General features: G+C 45.5%; 6 protein-coding genes across 6 annotated transcripts; 3 read left to right on the plus strand and 3 right to left on the minus strand.

Annotated features, from left to right (window-relative positions):
- TrAFT101_010735 (uncharacterized protein) lies at positions 1-2,399 on the plus strand. The gene is made up of 6 exons (XM_066129052.1): positions 1-347; positions 501-1,181; positions 1,247-1,610; positions 1,665-1,729; positions 1,779-1,912; positions 1,987-2,399. Exons 2-6 carry the CDS (start codon positions 516-518, stop codon positions 2,357-2,359), a joined length of 1,602 nt encoding a protein of 533 aa, XP_065985182.1. The 5' UTR covers positions 1-347; positions 501-515; the 3' UTR covers positions 2,360-2,399.
- Positions 2,400-2,767: 368 nt separating this feature from the next.
- Positions 2,768-3,615, plus strand: TrAFT101_010736 (uncharacterized protein; the record flags this gene model as incomplete). Its single annotated transcript, XM_066129053.1, has 3 exons — positions 2,768-3,092; positions 3,151-3,252; positions 3,311-3,615. The coding sequence occupies 3 exons, from the start codon at positions 2,768-2,770 to the stop codon at positions 3,613-3,615; spliced, it is 732 nt and encodes a 243-aa protein (XP_065985183.1).
- A 76-nt stretch (positions 3,616-3,691) lies between these two features.
- Positions 3,692-4,701, plus strand: TrAFT101_010737 (uncharacterized protein; the record flags this gene model as incomplete). Its single annotated transcript, XM_066129054.1, has 2 exons — positions 3,692-4,402; positions 4,578-4,701. The coding sequence occupies one exon, from the start codon at positions 3,692-3,694 to the stop codon at positions 4,370-4,372; it is 681 nt and encodes a 226-aa protein (XP_065985184.1). The 3' UTR covers positions 4,373-4,402; positions 4,578-4,701.
- Positions 4,366-5,742, minus strand: TrAFT101_010738 (uncharacterized protein). The gene is made up of 2 exons (XM_024902898.2): positions 5,458-5,742; positions 4,366-5,396 (listed from the first exon to the last, which is right to left on the minus strand). The coding sequence occupies exons 1-2, from the start codon at positions 5,599-5,601 to the stop codon at positions 4,464-4,466; spliced, it is 1,077 nt and encodes a 358-aa protein (XP_024754773.1). The 5' UTR covers positions 5,602-5,742; the 3' UTR covers positions 4,366-4,463.
- A 930-nt stretch (positions 5,743-6,672) lies between these two features.
- Positions 6,673-7,044, minus strand: TrAFT101_010739 (uncharacterized protein; the record flags this gene model as incomplete). The annotated part of the gene is made up of 1 exon (XM_024904691.2): positions 6,673-7,044. One exon carries the CDS (start codon positions 7,042-7,044, stop codon positions 6,673-6,675), a length of 372 nt encoding a protein of 123 aa, XP_024754774.2.
- Positions 7,045-9,979: 2,935 nt separating this feature from the next.
- Positions 9,980-12,173, minus strand: TrAFT101_010740 (uncharacterized protein). The gene is made up of 6 exons (XM_024904692.2): positions 12,075-12,173; positions 11,831-12,017; positions 11,554-11,748; positions 11,006-11,487; positions 10,478-10,939; positions 9,980-10,411 (listed from the first exon to the last, which is right to left on the minus strand). The coding sequence occupies exons 1-6, from the start codon at positions 12,087-12,089 to the stop codon at positions 10,295-10,297; spliced, it is 1,458 nt and encodes a 485-aa protein (XP_024754775.2). The 5' UTR covers positions 12,090-12,173; the 3' UTR covers positions 9,980-10,294.
- Positions 12,174-12,408: the final 235 nt, after the last annotated feature.

A 12,408-nucleotide genomic window follows, 5' to 3' on the forward strand; every position in this document is an offset into this window, starting at 1 on the left:
GGCACATTGGGTTGTAGCTTATCAACGCTAACAGGGGGTTTTAGAATGAAGCTTTTCCATACTAGTGTTCTTATAGCGGTCTACTTATCCCAGCCTGCCTCATTTCCGTATCAAAGTGGCCTGCTGTCGAGCGCTATCTACCCCACGTATGTACAATCGGCTGGGCATGGATAAGCGACGGAAATATTGATGCCAGTACTACCTACTGCTCGCACTACTTACACTGGCCTCAGGTGACGTTACATTTTCGATATCGACACGGAATATCCTCCAAATGGAAAAACTATGGCGTCGTAAAACGGCGAGTTGAACTAGATCGACACGACCAAGCTGGGGTTGATCCTTGGGTGTGTCCCCCACACAGAGCTGCTTGTACATTCTCCAAGCCGCCATATATTTGCTCCATCGCCAGGCCCTGTTTTCCATTCTCCGATTTATAGAGCGGATCAAAGATTGACAATCTTCACTTAATTATCACTGGTTGACTAATCGGTCGCCAGGACGTCGATTCCAAAATGGAGAAACACGAGGAGGCAACAGGTGTCGGGCAGGAAGTTAGCAGGGACGAGAAGGGAGACAATGTTCATATCGATGTGACTCGCGATATAACCCGCGCCGAACATGACCTTGGCTTTCGGCAAGCATTGCGGCAGTACCCCACCGCCACATTCTGGGCCATGTTTTTCAGTATTGCTGTTATTATGTCGGGATATGATGGCCAAATAATCTTCTCATTTTACGCTCTTCCGGCATTCCAGAAGAGATATGGAAATCCCATCGGCGACGGCTACGAGATCCCCGCACCATGGCAGACGGCTCTTGGAATGGGTAACCCAATCGGACAGGTGTTGGGTGCTCTTGCAAGTGGATATCCTATGGAGCGATTTGGCAGAAGATGGACTTTGGCAGTCTGCTGCGTATGGTCGGTCGGATTTGTTTTTGTGCAATTTTTTGCCACGTCTCTTTCTATGCTTTGCGCTGGTGAGATTCTGGGCGGCTTGGCATACGGCTTCTACGTCGTCATTGCTCCGACATATGCATCTGAAATTTGTCCACTTGCACTCCGGGGTCTACTCACAGCATTCATCAATTTAGCCTTCGTCATTGGGCAGTTTATTGCTCAAGGAGTCGCTGCCGGCTTGGAAGGCAGAGAGGATCAATGGGCCTATAAAGCTCCGTTTGTATGTAACAATCTCTTCATATTTGCACAGTCTTCATTTATTTTGGACCATATTAACACGGTTAGGCATTGCAATGGCTCTGGCCGGTAATCATTCTCATAGGTCTACCCTTTGCTCCAGAGAGTCCATATTGGCTTATCCGTCAGGGACGTAAAGAGGACGCTCGTAAAGCCCTAGAAAAATTATCGTCTTCGAAGAATGCGCCTGACATTGACCAAGTGCTGCTTGGGGTTGAACAGACGGATCTCTTGGAACAAGAGTTCGAAGCGACTACGAATTACTGGGATCTATTCAAGGGGGTCAACCGTGTAAGGACAGAGATCACAATTATGGTGTACTTGATCCAAGTCATTGCCGGAAATCCGCTTATTGGCTATGCAAACTACTTTTTTGAGCAAGCCGGTCTTAATGCTGCCGACTCATTTGATAGTAGGTGGCCGACAAACCATATGTAGAATTAAGATGATTGCTAACACGCAATAGTGGGCGTTGGAAACACTGCACTGGGTTTTGTTGGTACCATTACCTCATGGTTCTTGCTAAACTATGTGAGCATCCTACATTCACTAAGCAGCAATTATGCTAATTTTTTTTTAGTTCAAATTGGGCCGACGAACGATCTATAACACTGGCATGTGGGTGATGACACTGCTTCTCTTTATCATCGGCTTCCTTAGCATCCCCACAAACAATAAAGGCGCAATTTGGGCAATGGCTAGCTGCATGGACGTGTAAGCTGAGAACTGGCCCTTGTCCCCTTCATTTCAATAAACCTCGCTGCTGACCCACGCTTTTACCTATGCAGGTGGACATTTATCTACCAGATGACTGTCGGGCCAATTTGTTTCGTTATTATTTCCGAAATATCGTCTACACGCTTACGAACGAAGTCTATCGCATTATCCACTGCCGTCCAATCGTTCTTCAATATCATCAGCACAATTGCTATGCCTTATATGCTGAATACTGATCAAGCGAACTGGGGAGGAAAAGCAGGATTCTTATTCGGGGGCATAAGCTTTTTCTGTGCCATCTGGTGTCATTTTAGGCTTCCTGAAAGCAAAGGAAGAACTTTCGAAGAACTTGATATTCTGTTCCAGAGAAAAGTTCCTCTGCGGGACTTTAAAACTTATGATCTTTTAGCTGAGACCGAATTAGGGAAAGTGGAAACAGCATAGTAGTTCAATTAAGAACAAGGAAGAATAAAATTTCTTTAATACGGTTCCAATAATGCTGGACAATGAATGCTTGAAAAGGGAATCGCTGTTATTGCTGCCAAATTTGACTAGTGAGTGCTACTATTTTACGCAGCCTTCGCGGCAAAGGGGCGTAGTCGTGCAGCTATTAAAAAGTTTACTTTACGTACACTCCTATATAGGCTTATAAAGAAGAAAAGAGTATGAGAATTTAGTAAAAGTGATTGTCAATTATGTTTTAACTAAATTATCCCCAAAGTCAGCCTCTAATTATTAAGCTGAACATTGCGGAGATTCCCCAACCTTAACTCCGAACAAGTGTAGCGGTATTACCGGACCAGCTTAATTTACACCACTTTCGACACTCAGCATGATGAAAAGTTTGAGGAAATGGCAGGGAAAACATTTCAGTTTGTCGTTGGCATTCAAACCAACAGAGCTGACAAGAAGCTGGTACGGAGCCATGTTATGAAGGGTAAGAATGCTGGCAAAAGATTCCACCGGCGATCAAGGCGGCAACTCGCTCCACCAAGACTTAATGTAGGCGAACGGACAATTATCTTGCGGCGGGATCTGAACAAGTCACAAAGAGAGTACCATTATGGCGATGAGGAACATGCCGAACTTAATTCTATAATGGACTATCCCAGCAATGCGATACTGACTGGTCTGCCGATCATAATCACGAAGCCTTCGATGGAGATAATGAACGAATGTGAGGCTCTCACATTTATGGCAATTTCTCAAAGCCTCCTACTGATAAGTGATACTAGACTTTTTCCGTACAATGAACAGATTGTATCGCCTTCATCGATGGCTTTCTATGGACGAGGTTAAAAGAATGTGGCTCCCTCTCATCTTCGCCAATCAAGCAGGTATGTTGCACGTGTTTGTCGGAGCCATTCAGTTACTCTGACTTGTCATACTCTTTAGCTTACTATTGTAATATTGCCCTGATGCAAACGTGCAATGAGATGTATTCCGACGATGAAAATAGCTCACCTAAAGCATTATATCATTTGTCACAGACGTTCAATCATGTCACGAGGCTACTTGTTGGCCCCGATGCCCTCTCAGATTCTACAATCATGATTGTGGTGACTCTTATCAGCCAAGAGCTGATCAGAAAAGGATACGGGGACCTCAAGGTCCACCTTGATGGCCTACAGAAAATGATCCAGCTTCGTGGTGGTCTGTCCAAACTTGAGGGAAATCCGGCACTATTACTGAAAGTCTGAAAGTAAGTAATACTATAACAATACTGTCGTTGGTGTAATTGCTCTAGCTTACATTTGCTTTCAAAGGGTGGACATTATGCTTTCACTTCAGCATGGTGGACCACCATTATTCTTTCGAGATCGCATGGCCAAGGTACGGGATACTCTGGCACTCACAAAGCTAGACATCAATGGCGATGCTGCTGCCTCATGTCCACAGCACGATTTGCTAGAGCCCCATCTTCATGGCATATTGGTGGATATGATGGGCGTGGCATTGCTGCTCAATAATGGCGCAACAATCGATCTAGAAACTCTTCAAGAGATAATACTATCGCTTGGGTACCGCCTCATTCAGTTCCACCCTTCGGAAGAAGAACAAAGGCTATGGCTGCTACAAGCCTCCTATCAGATCGGCCTGACAATATTTACAATGACTGTTTTTCTACATGCTGGACGTCGTCAAATTTTGGACTACGAGCGTGTAGATCGCCGACTAAAGGAAATCCTTGACACTAATCTGGAAGATCACAACCCTGCACTCGCCCTCTGGCTCTCAATCCTTGGTGGTCTTTGGGCATCTGATGGCTATGATGAGCACTGGCTTCCACCAAGGATACGGCTAATGGCAATGAGACTCGATATTCGCAGCTGGGATGAAGTATGCGCTGTCACCGGCCAGTTCCCCTGGATTCACGCCTTGCACGATGTCCCAGGCCATGCATTATGGGATCAGGCACACCAAGACGAGTCAATGCCGAGCTGGATAACGTTTTGAATACTAGTATTTTACATTTAACTGTACTAAGTCCGTCTCTCCTCAACCATATGGGCACAAAGAGCCCAATGGCTCATAATCACAAGTACCCTTACCAAGAAAACCGTTCCTTTACCAGGTTTTCCGATAACACCCAGAGCCTCTCGGCCTCGCTGCTGGAAACAGCGAGCGCAGTCGCAGAATCGCTAATCTGACAATCCACTAGGAACGATCCGTAATTCTCCTTCCCATTGATGGTCTCACCAGGTTTCAGCTTAGGGTCCAGTGCAGCCACCAGCGAGGTCGAAGCTCCCGCACCGAGGGTTTGATGGATAAAAATGCCCTTGGTCCTCATACCGGCCAAGGCTGCCAGTTGTTCCTCATCAAAGTCCCTGCCCAGCTCCGTTTGTATTATGCCCGGATGCACGGCCAAAGAGAGGATGCCGTGTTTGCCGTACAGTCGCTCGTTTGCTCCAATTCCAAAGAGCACATTGGCTACTTTACTGCGGTTGTAACCGTCCAAAGGAACATATGATCGATCTCGACAGTCTGAAAAGCCCCATGCCTCTAGCATCGCGTAGGGCGGCTGCTCTGCCTCTGGCAGCTCTTTGTTTGGCTTGTCAAAATTGATGTCACTCCAACGCATAGTCGCGACGGTAGGCGACAGAGAAGAGACGTTCACAATTCGGGTAGTTCCCTTTGGTTTGCCCTCAGCAGACTTGATCAGCTTTGGCATGATCAGGCATGTCAACAGCCAATGTCCTATGTGATTTGTCGCAAAGTGCATTTCCAGTCCGTCGACGCTAAGAGTTCGCTCCGGAACGCACATCACACCGGCGTTGTTCACCACGATATCGATGGTAGGCACCTCAGACCAGGACAAGACTTCCGCAGCTGCGGCGCGAACTGACTTCTGGCTGGAAAGGTCAATCTTCAGCGCACGATAGCTGACATGTGGCAAATCCTGCTTGACGGCATCGATGCATTCCTGGATTTTATGTAGGTTGCGTCCGGCAAGGATCAGGCATGCTGGGGACTGAGTGGCCTGCAAAACTTGTCGATCAGCAAATAGAGCCCGAGGACTGGCATGTGACACAGAAACTTACAAAAGCTTGTGATGTAGAGAACCCAACTCCTCCACGGTTGACGCCAGTAACTATGATGGTTTTATTGCGAATTCCATCTGAGAAAGCCTTGGCGACGTCGAGGCCCTCGGTGTCCCTGTTGAACTCTGGGTGCGATGTTGCCATTTCGCAAAAGAAAAGATTACAAAATTGCGGAGATGAAGAGGCAAAAACAATGAACTACGAACTTGACGACTATGCAAATTGTGTAGCTTGACTGAAGGATACCCAAAGCAATTCCAGATATTTATATTTTACTGGGCCGGACTTGGCATATAGATTACATCCTTGACGTTCGACTCCTGCGTTAACAGCGAATGAAACCCTTCATGGCTAATTAGAAAAAAAAGGATAGCATGCATAAACTCCGTAAAGTGGTACCCGTTACATATCGAACCCATACTTGATTCTCCGCAGCCAAGGCTGTGCGCCTCACGGCCAATGAGAGATTTGATACCTAATTCGGCGCAGTGGGATCGCCAACCAATTGCGCAGCCAATAAGAGATTGATTTCCTAATTCGGCGCATTGAATCGCAGTGGTCCCATATGAATGGGTGTGGGGACGCCACTAGAGACTAGAGAGGGCAGCGGTGTATTCCTAACCTACAGTGACATGTTAACTATCTATCAACTACTAGTAGTGCATAGAGATCCTTTTAACTTTATCTGAGCATGGTATACACCTTGGGCAAAGTAGTATTTGCTTATATACGGTAGCTAGTAATGGGGTTCTGCTATTGAGTGCGTCTTTACAAATTTTAAAGCCGGCGTACGAAGTCTTCTCCTAAGACAGTCAAACTCGCTCAATAAGTACCCGCTAAATGTAACAGCCAGAAAATGAAATCCTAAACATAGCATGTATCCGATGTTAGGTAAGCTAAATAAATACTTCAAGATATCGCATGATGCAACTGGATGAGAGGATTTGTGGCTGCATCTATTCCACGTTATAAAGAATAAGTATAGTCGAATTAAGGATTGTATTTTCGGTAATAAGCTGCTAGGTGTCAATTATGCCTCTGTTCACCTGTAGAAGCTATTTCATCTCGCAATCACTGTTGGTTTTCCTTCTTTGGAACAAAGTTCTTATGTTTGAAAGAGTATTAGAAATATTCGAGGTCGAGTACGTCTATATGAGTATTTATTATACTGTAGTGGCTGTAACTTATGGTTATGCACCAACAGCTATGATTTCTTTAAAGAGCTTCTCCGTTTTTATGAATGGAGCAGAAATCAGAAAGGACAGCTCCCGAAATAATAACTAGAATGAATGGTGCTTGCATAGCTTTTGTGAGTTCTAAAATGACGATTGCCTTGGTGTCAATACTCAGCTGTTCAAATAGTGCACTCTGAGCTCCAGCAACAGCCGCCTGAATCTGTTCTTTCGTAAAACCTTGACCAGCCAAGACTGAGCTCACATTACGTACTGCAGCAGTCTTAAAGGCGAGAACAGAAATGATAAGGGCAATTGTTGTACCGCCCATCTGGCTCACATTCTGCATACTAAGCGAATTCGCGACATCATCGGGGTCGACTTTCAATGTAGCTACCGTATATCCAATTTGCATTGTCAAACTGACGCCCACGGCAAGTATGACATCAAGACTATAGATAATGGCCGTCGACGTTTCAGGCTTCAAGTATATATAGAGAAATGATCCACCTATCGTGATAAGCACACCTGATATTAGATATGGAGGCATATATTTGACTTTGGAGAGCAAATAATCGCTGCCAAGGTTAAAAGCCACAGCCACAAGAAGATAAGGGAGAAAGCGTACTGCTGCTTTCAAAGCGTGTATCGTTTTGAACGAACTGAAAATAAAGCGCCGAATACGATGCTGCTGAGCAAATGGCGGTTAGAACCTGTCTTTACTAAGCTTTTTACCACTGAGATATCATGAGGCAACGCACCTTTCGTGACTCTCCACCACCCACCACGACGAGCTCGGCGGGCAACGGTATTACAACGCCGAATCCCATCGAACTGGGCATGGTGAATTATTTGCAAGGAATTCTACCTCGTTAAGTCGGGCGACTCGTACGCGACTATTGCTACTAGGAGAGAACGACAGTTGCCAACATTGAGGAGTGGAATCCGGGTGTCGGTACCCATTGCACGACCTTGTGGCTGGGCGACTACATTTGCGTACGTGTAAATAGACTAAATGTAGGTAGCTCAACGTTTCATGTCACAATGTGTGATATTAATAACCAATGAGATTATGAAGCACGTTTGTAGCTTCTGTTTAGTAGGAATGTTCTTACGCTACCATAGCTGAGCTGCCTTTAGCAAATGACTGGGAGGTGTGAAACAAGACAAACGCAATGATCGAGTACGTCCCTTAAACAGGTGCCAACTTACAGCTAGATATTAGCGAAAACCTTCGCATCGCAAGATCAGTACGCCAAAGCTAGGTCGTCCGGATAAACAAGCTGCCTTGTCTAGTATTCTTTCCTTTTATGGGAACATGAAGGAGAGAGGTATAACTAGGTAGGCAAGGTAGGCGAAAGCTCAAAAGGTATCTGGCCACAAGCATAGTTGCTTCTAAAGGTCCCATATTTCTTATATATAAGGAGTTGAACTTATTAAGACTTAGTATTTTACGTAATTAGCATAATTAACATGCTAGGGACAACTGTAAGCTATAAGACAAATTATAACAAGAAGTGACTAGTTTAAATTTTTATGTTCCTTGTAGCGACTTACACAAACGCCCCAGCTGCCACATATAAAGCCTGTATTCCAGTTTGCTCATACAGGTTAGCATGCTCAAGAAACAAACCTCGGCCGAGTGGGCGTATTGAAGCAAGGCTTTTGTTACAGCCTGACCTTTAAGATTTAATATATAGTATAGACGATGTAATAACGGTGGACTAAGCAGATAATACGACAAGACCCAATATATAGAGTATAGAGTCGGTCCTCTTGGCAATAATGCTAAATATTGGTCTATGTACCAAATCAGCCACTGCACGACTGGCTTACCATGTTAAAGCATTCCTATGCGCCCATAGAATAATTCAGACTAACCCCCCCTCTTGGAATATTTCTGGATGCGTTTACGCGGCGATTGTTATTGCAAATCCGCGAAAAGTTTCCAAATATGCTGAAAGGTGTATGAGTATAGGATTTGAATGAACCCGTGCCGTATCCAGCCTCCGCAATCTCCGCAAAGCCTGTCCTAGTGTAGATGAAATAGCAAATTTGTGTTTATTTAAAGAAATGGTAGGAAGAAATGGTAGGATGAGATTCATCCTGTGCTCCAGAGACACCCCACGCATACGAAAGCGCCTCATAAGATGAAAGGTCTTGCAATTGACATTCGGAAATGGTGCATTGCAAGGGCTCTTTGTACTCTGGGAAGGAGAGTTATGAGGCGAAAGTTTTCGGGTGCTTTGAGATCCGAAAACACAAATGGTTGAGGCATTCTGTGCAAGATCTTATTGCAGTATGCTCGATGCGTGCTTTATCAATAGGAGGAGTTGATCAAGTAAACCAAAAATATATATATGCGACATTGCTTACCTAACGCCTAGAAAGACGAACCGCAAAATACAGATTGCAGTGTGAGCAGCCCTGTGGCGAATCCATTGCTACTTTATGCATCTCGAATTACTACATACGCATTTATTTTATGGATTCTGTTATTTTGTTCCGTTTTAGGCTACTCTGTCACTGCATACACCGTTTGTTTTACCACTAGATGGCATATATAAAGGCTAAAACCTAGGAAACTGATAAGCCTACCAATTGCTGTAACTCAGCCAACGTGTCATGCGCTATTACAGACTATCATAGATTGGCTTAGTGGGAGAAGGAAGGATGCCAACCAAGTGCTACAGCTAATTCCGATACAGGAGTAGCTTCGTCACCATTGTAGACTGCAACAGTATCCATCCAACAACCCACCACTGAATCCTAACCCCCACAGCCGCTCTGGTGTCAATGTAGCTACCCGACGTTAGCGCTGCCCTAGCAAGCACTTGAAATCCCCAGAGGGGCGGTATGAGAGCATCAGTGGCCTGCCGCCTGTAACTTTTTTCACCTAATCACATGTACATGCCGACCTCTGTCTGTCTTCACTATAAAGGCCAAACACTTTCCGTCTCAAAGTAATGACTATAGACGTTTGCAAGTGGGCAGTCTTTAGACTCTGGAGGCAGTCAATTTGGCGAGAATCAAGCCAGTGACCTCAACTGAGATGATGCGGGATTCGGTTGGGCCTTCTTTATTCTTATCGAGTCGCAGAACTGTGACTACTAGCTGTGATAAGCTGCGAATACCTTGATTTCGCAGTCCTGCATGGACATAGATAAGCTGTGAGAAAGAACGAGATCACTACCATCGCTTCTCCTGCTTGAGTCTCTATATTTTTAAATCCAATCACCAAAAACTTGCCCCATACCATATCAAAGTCCAATAATGCTCAAATTGTTACCTGTAGTTGCTTTTTTATCTCAGGCAGCCTACGCGAATTTGAGAGAGAGTCTTCGCTGGCTGCTCTTTTGAACACTTGCATTCCCGCAGCTGTTACGTGTAATTGGCAATTATCTAGCCTAGAGTGTCCTCCCGCAGGCTGGGCTTTGACTGGGACACACTGAAAATACGAGGGGATTTCCATGTAGGTATCATTTACCCAAACTCCCGCTCAGTCGTAAGACGAAATATGAATCGCCCAAAGCCCCATCTATGGCTAGAACCATTGAAGCCACAGCACCTAAATCCATAAAGGAACCACACTTAGTGTTGTTTGTCTTCATGTTCTTTTATACCCGCCTCAGGGACCAATTCTTCATGTATCACATCAGCTATCTCTAGTTTTTCTCTATTATCCTCCTCCCCTGCCTCGACGGCGTCAACTTCGCCGAATATGGTATCCATGCGCTCCAGAGATACCCCTTGGTCTCTGGGAGAATAAATATCACGCTTAGCTGGACGCGCATGTTAGCCTCGGCGCATCTTCTAATGAGAGAGCGAACGGGGTTGTGGTTTCATACCAGACAAAGGGTGTTAAGACCTAGTAAGAGCCAATAACTTCTCCCGCCAACCTCGTTATTAAACTTCGGCCAGGGTTGGGTGATTGCTAGGAGACAAGCCGTCTGTCCAAGCAGAGAAATGCCAAACGCCTTGTCTCGCACTTCTTGTGGAAAGATTTCCGACGCGATAGCAGGAGGGATTGGACCATTTGACCAACAGTATGTCATACCAACGATGAAGAGACACACAACCTCCATGACAGCCGCCGGCTTGTTATCGTTATGAGGGAATGCCGTCGTCAGGCTAGACATGATGAGTAACGCTAGTACTTGGATTGAAAATCCCGCAATTAGCAGTGTCTTCCTACCGAATCGGTCTACAGTTGCGGTATTAATGAGCACGATGAAGAGTTGCAAAACTGCCTGAACGCCGTTGATGGCCAACGCCTGGTGGCCTTTGTCCCAGCCCAGTGATTTATAAATCTGGCATAAGATTAGCAAATCAGACCTCCTAGTTTCACCAGTGATTGGACCAAATTGAGGACATACTATCGCAGCATACATTGTCAAAGCTGCAATACCCCCGGCTTGCTGAAGCGCGGTGGCATAGAAACCGTACAGGAGGCGTTTTCTCAGAGCTGCTGAGGTGAAGAGTCGGGTATAGCCAGATTTGAAGCGTTTCCGATAGAGGTATGACGCCATGAGCTCGTGGTACTCTTCCCGCACATGATGGGAGTCTGGAGTTCCCATACGGAGTTTGCACAGAATATTCATTACACGATCTGTTTCTTCCGGATGCATTTCTAGTATCCATCGCGGTGATTCGGGGTACCAGAAAGATATGAAGATGAAGGCAAGACCAATTGGAATTTGAATCAAATTTGAAACACGCCAGGCAACGTTGAATGGATGGTCATAGAAGGACATGCCGTAGCCGGCCCAAAACGCGATTAGGGTTCCTAGCTGATAGCCAAATTGTGTGACTGTGCCGACAAAACTTCCTCTCAGCGTTTTGGGAGAGCATTCTGCGACTGTGTATTTTTGTAAGCTCCTAAAATTGGACGGCAAAATAGTGAAAGCTAGGAATAAGAACTTACCATAGAGGCTAGTTGCTATGTAGACGCACCCGAAGCCAAGACCACTTAGCAATCGGCCCAGGATAAGGACCCCGAACGTATTTGGTACGACTTGCAGTATGACTCCAATGATCATGATAACAATAGATATACGGAGTGCCCAAAGGCGCCCTAAATAGCCTGCAAGAGTGCCTCCGATGAAGAGCTGCGCAACGCCTAGTCGGAGAGAAAATTAGTAGGCTGTTCGATCACCTTAAATTTGGTCAACGATAAAGAATAAGGTAGCAGAAAAACACACCGGTAGCTGCCCAAGGTATGGAAGCAATAATTCCAGAGCGATTGGCATCAACGCTGTAGTACTCGACAAATTGGTTATCTGCAAGAATAACAGTCATGATGCCTGCGTCGTAGCCATTGAAGCATGTCGATAGTACCATGCCATAAAGCAAGAGGGCTGCATAGCGATCGCCAGGTGGAAGAAAAGTCTAGAAAAAGATGTTAACACTTGAATGGGTTTTTTCTCTTACATTGACAATGCTGACCTTTAAGAAGCCCATTGCTTGTTCTACGATATTGCACTATGTTGTGCTAGTCATTGATGCCCACTGTTGTCTAACAGAACTTTACCGATGTAATATAGGAGTTTTGCCAAAGAAACATAGCATAATACCCTAGATATCTATTGGTGAAGCCTTTACATCTTTAGTGTTATTCTTGGCAACATCCGGAGTCAGGCTGGAGCTTCACCATTGCTAGGTTCGTGTTGCGCGGGGAACAGTCCGGGTGGCGCTCTTCCGATCTCCACACTTCCAACACATGTGGCAGGTGAACTCCGGCTAGACAGAGAAATCTCCCGGTGGGATACAGAACGGCAGT

Source organism: Trichoderma asperellum, chromosome 6 (assembly GCF_020647865.1).
Source record: "Trichoderma asperellum chromosome 6, complete sequence".
Lineage (NCBI taxonomy): Eukaryota > Fungi > Ascomycota > Sordariomycetes > Hypocreales > Hypocreaceae > Trichoderma > Trichoderma asperellum.

Excerpts from the sequence above, each read along its gene's own strand:
- TrAFT101_010735 (XM_066129052.1), top strand. The coding sequence starts at position 516 with ATGGAGAAACACGAGGAGGCAACAGGTGTCGGGCAGGAAGTTAGCAGG. Across the intron at positions 1,182-1,246 it reads GGGCCTATAAAGCTCCGTTT|GCATTGCAATGGCTCTGGCC; the intron begins GTATGTAACAAT and ends TAACACGGTTAG. Across the intron at positions 1,730-1,778 it reads CATGGTTCTTGCTAAACTAT|TTCAAATTGGGCCGACGAAC; the intron begins GTGAGCATCCTA and ends ATTTTTTTTTAG.
- TrAFT101_010738 (XM_024902898.2), bottom strand. The coding sequence starts at position 5,601 with ATGGCAACATCGCACCCAGAGTTCAACAGGGACACCGAGGGCCTCGAC. Across the intron at positions 5,397-5,457 it reads TCTCTACATCACAAGCTTTT|GCCACTCAGTCCCCAGCATG; the intron begins GTAAGTTTCTGT and ends CAAGTTTTGCAG.
- TrAFT101_010740 (XM_024904692.2), bottom strand. Across the intron at positions 11,488-11,553 it reads CATAGCAACTAGCCTCTATG|TCGCAGAATGCTCTCCCAAA; the intron begins GTAAGTTCTTAT and ends AAAAATACACAG. Across the intron at positions 10,412-10,477 it reads GTCTTAACACCCTTTGTCTG|CTAAGCGTGATATTTATTCT; the intron begins GTATGAAACCAC and ends ATGCGCGTCCAG.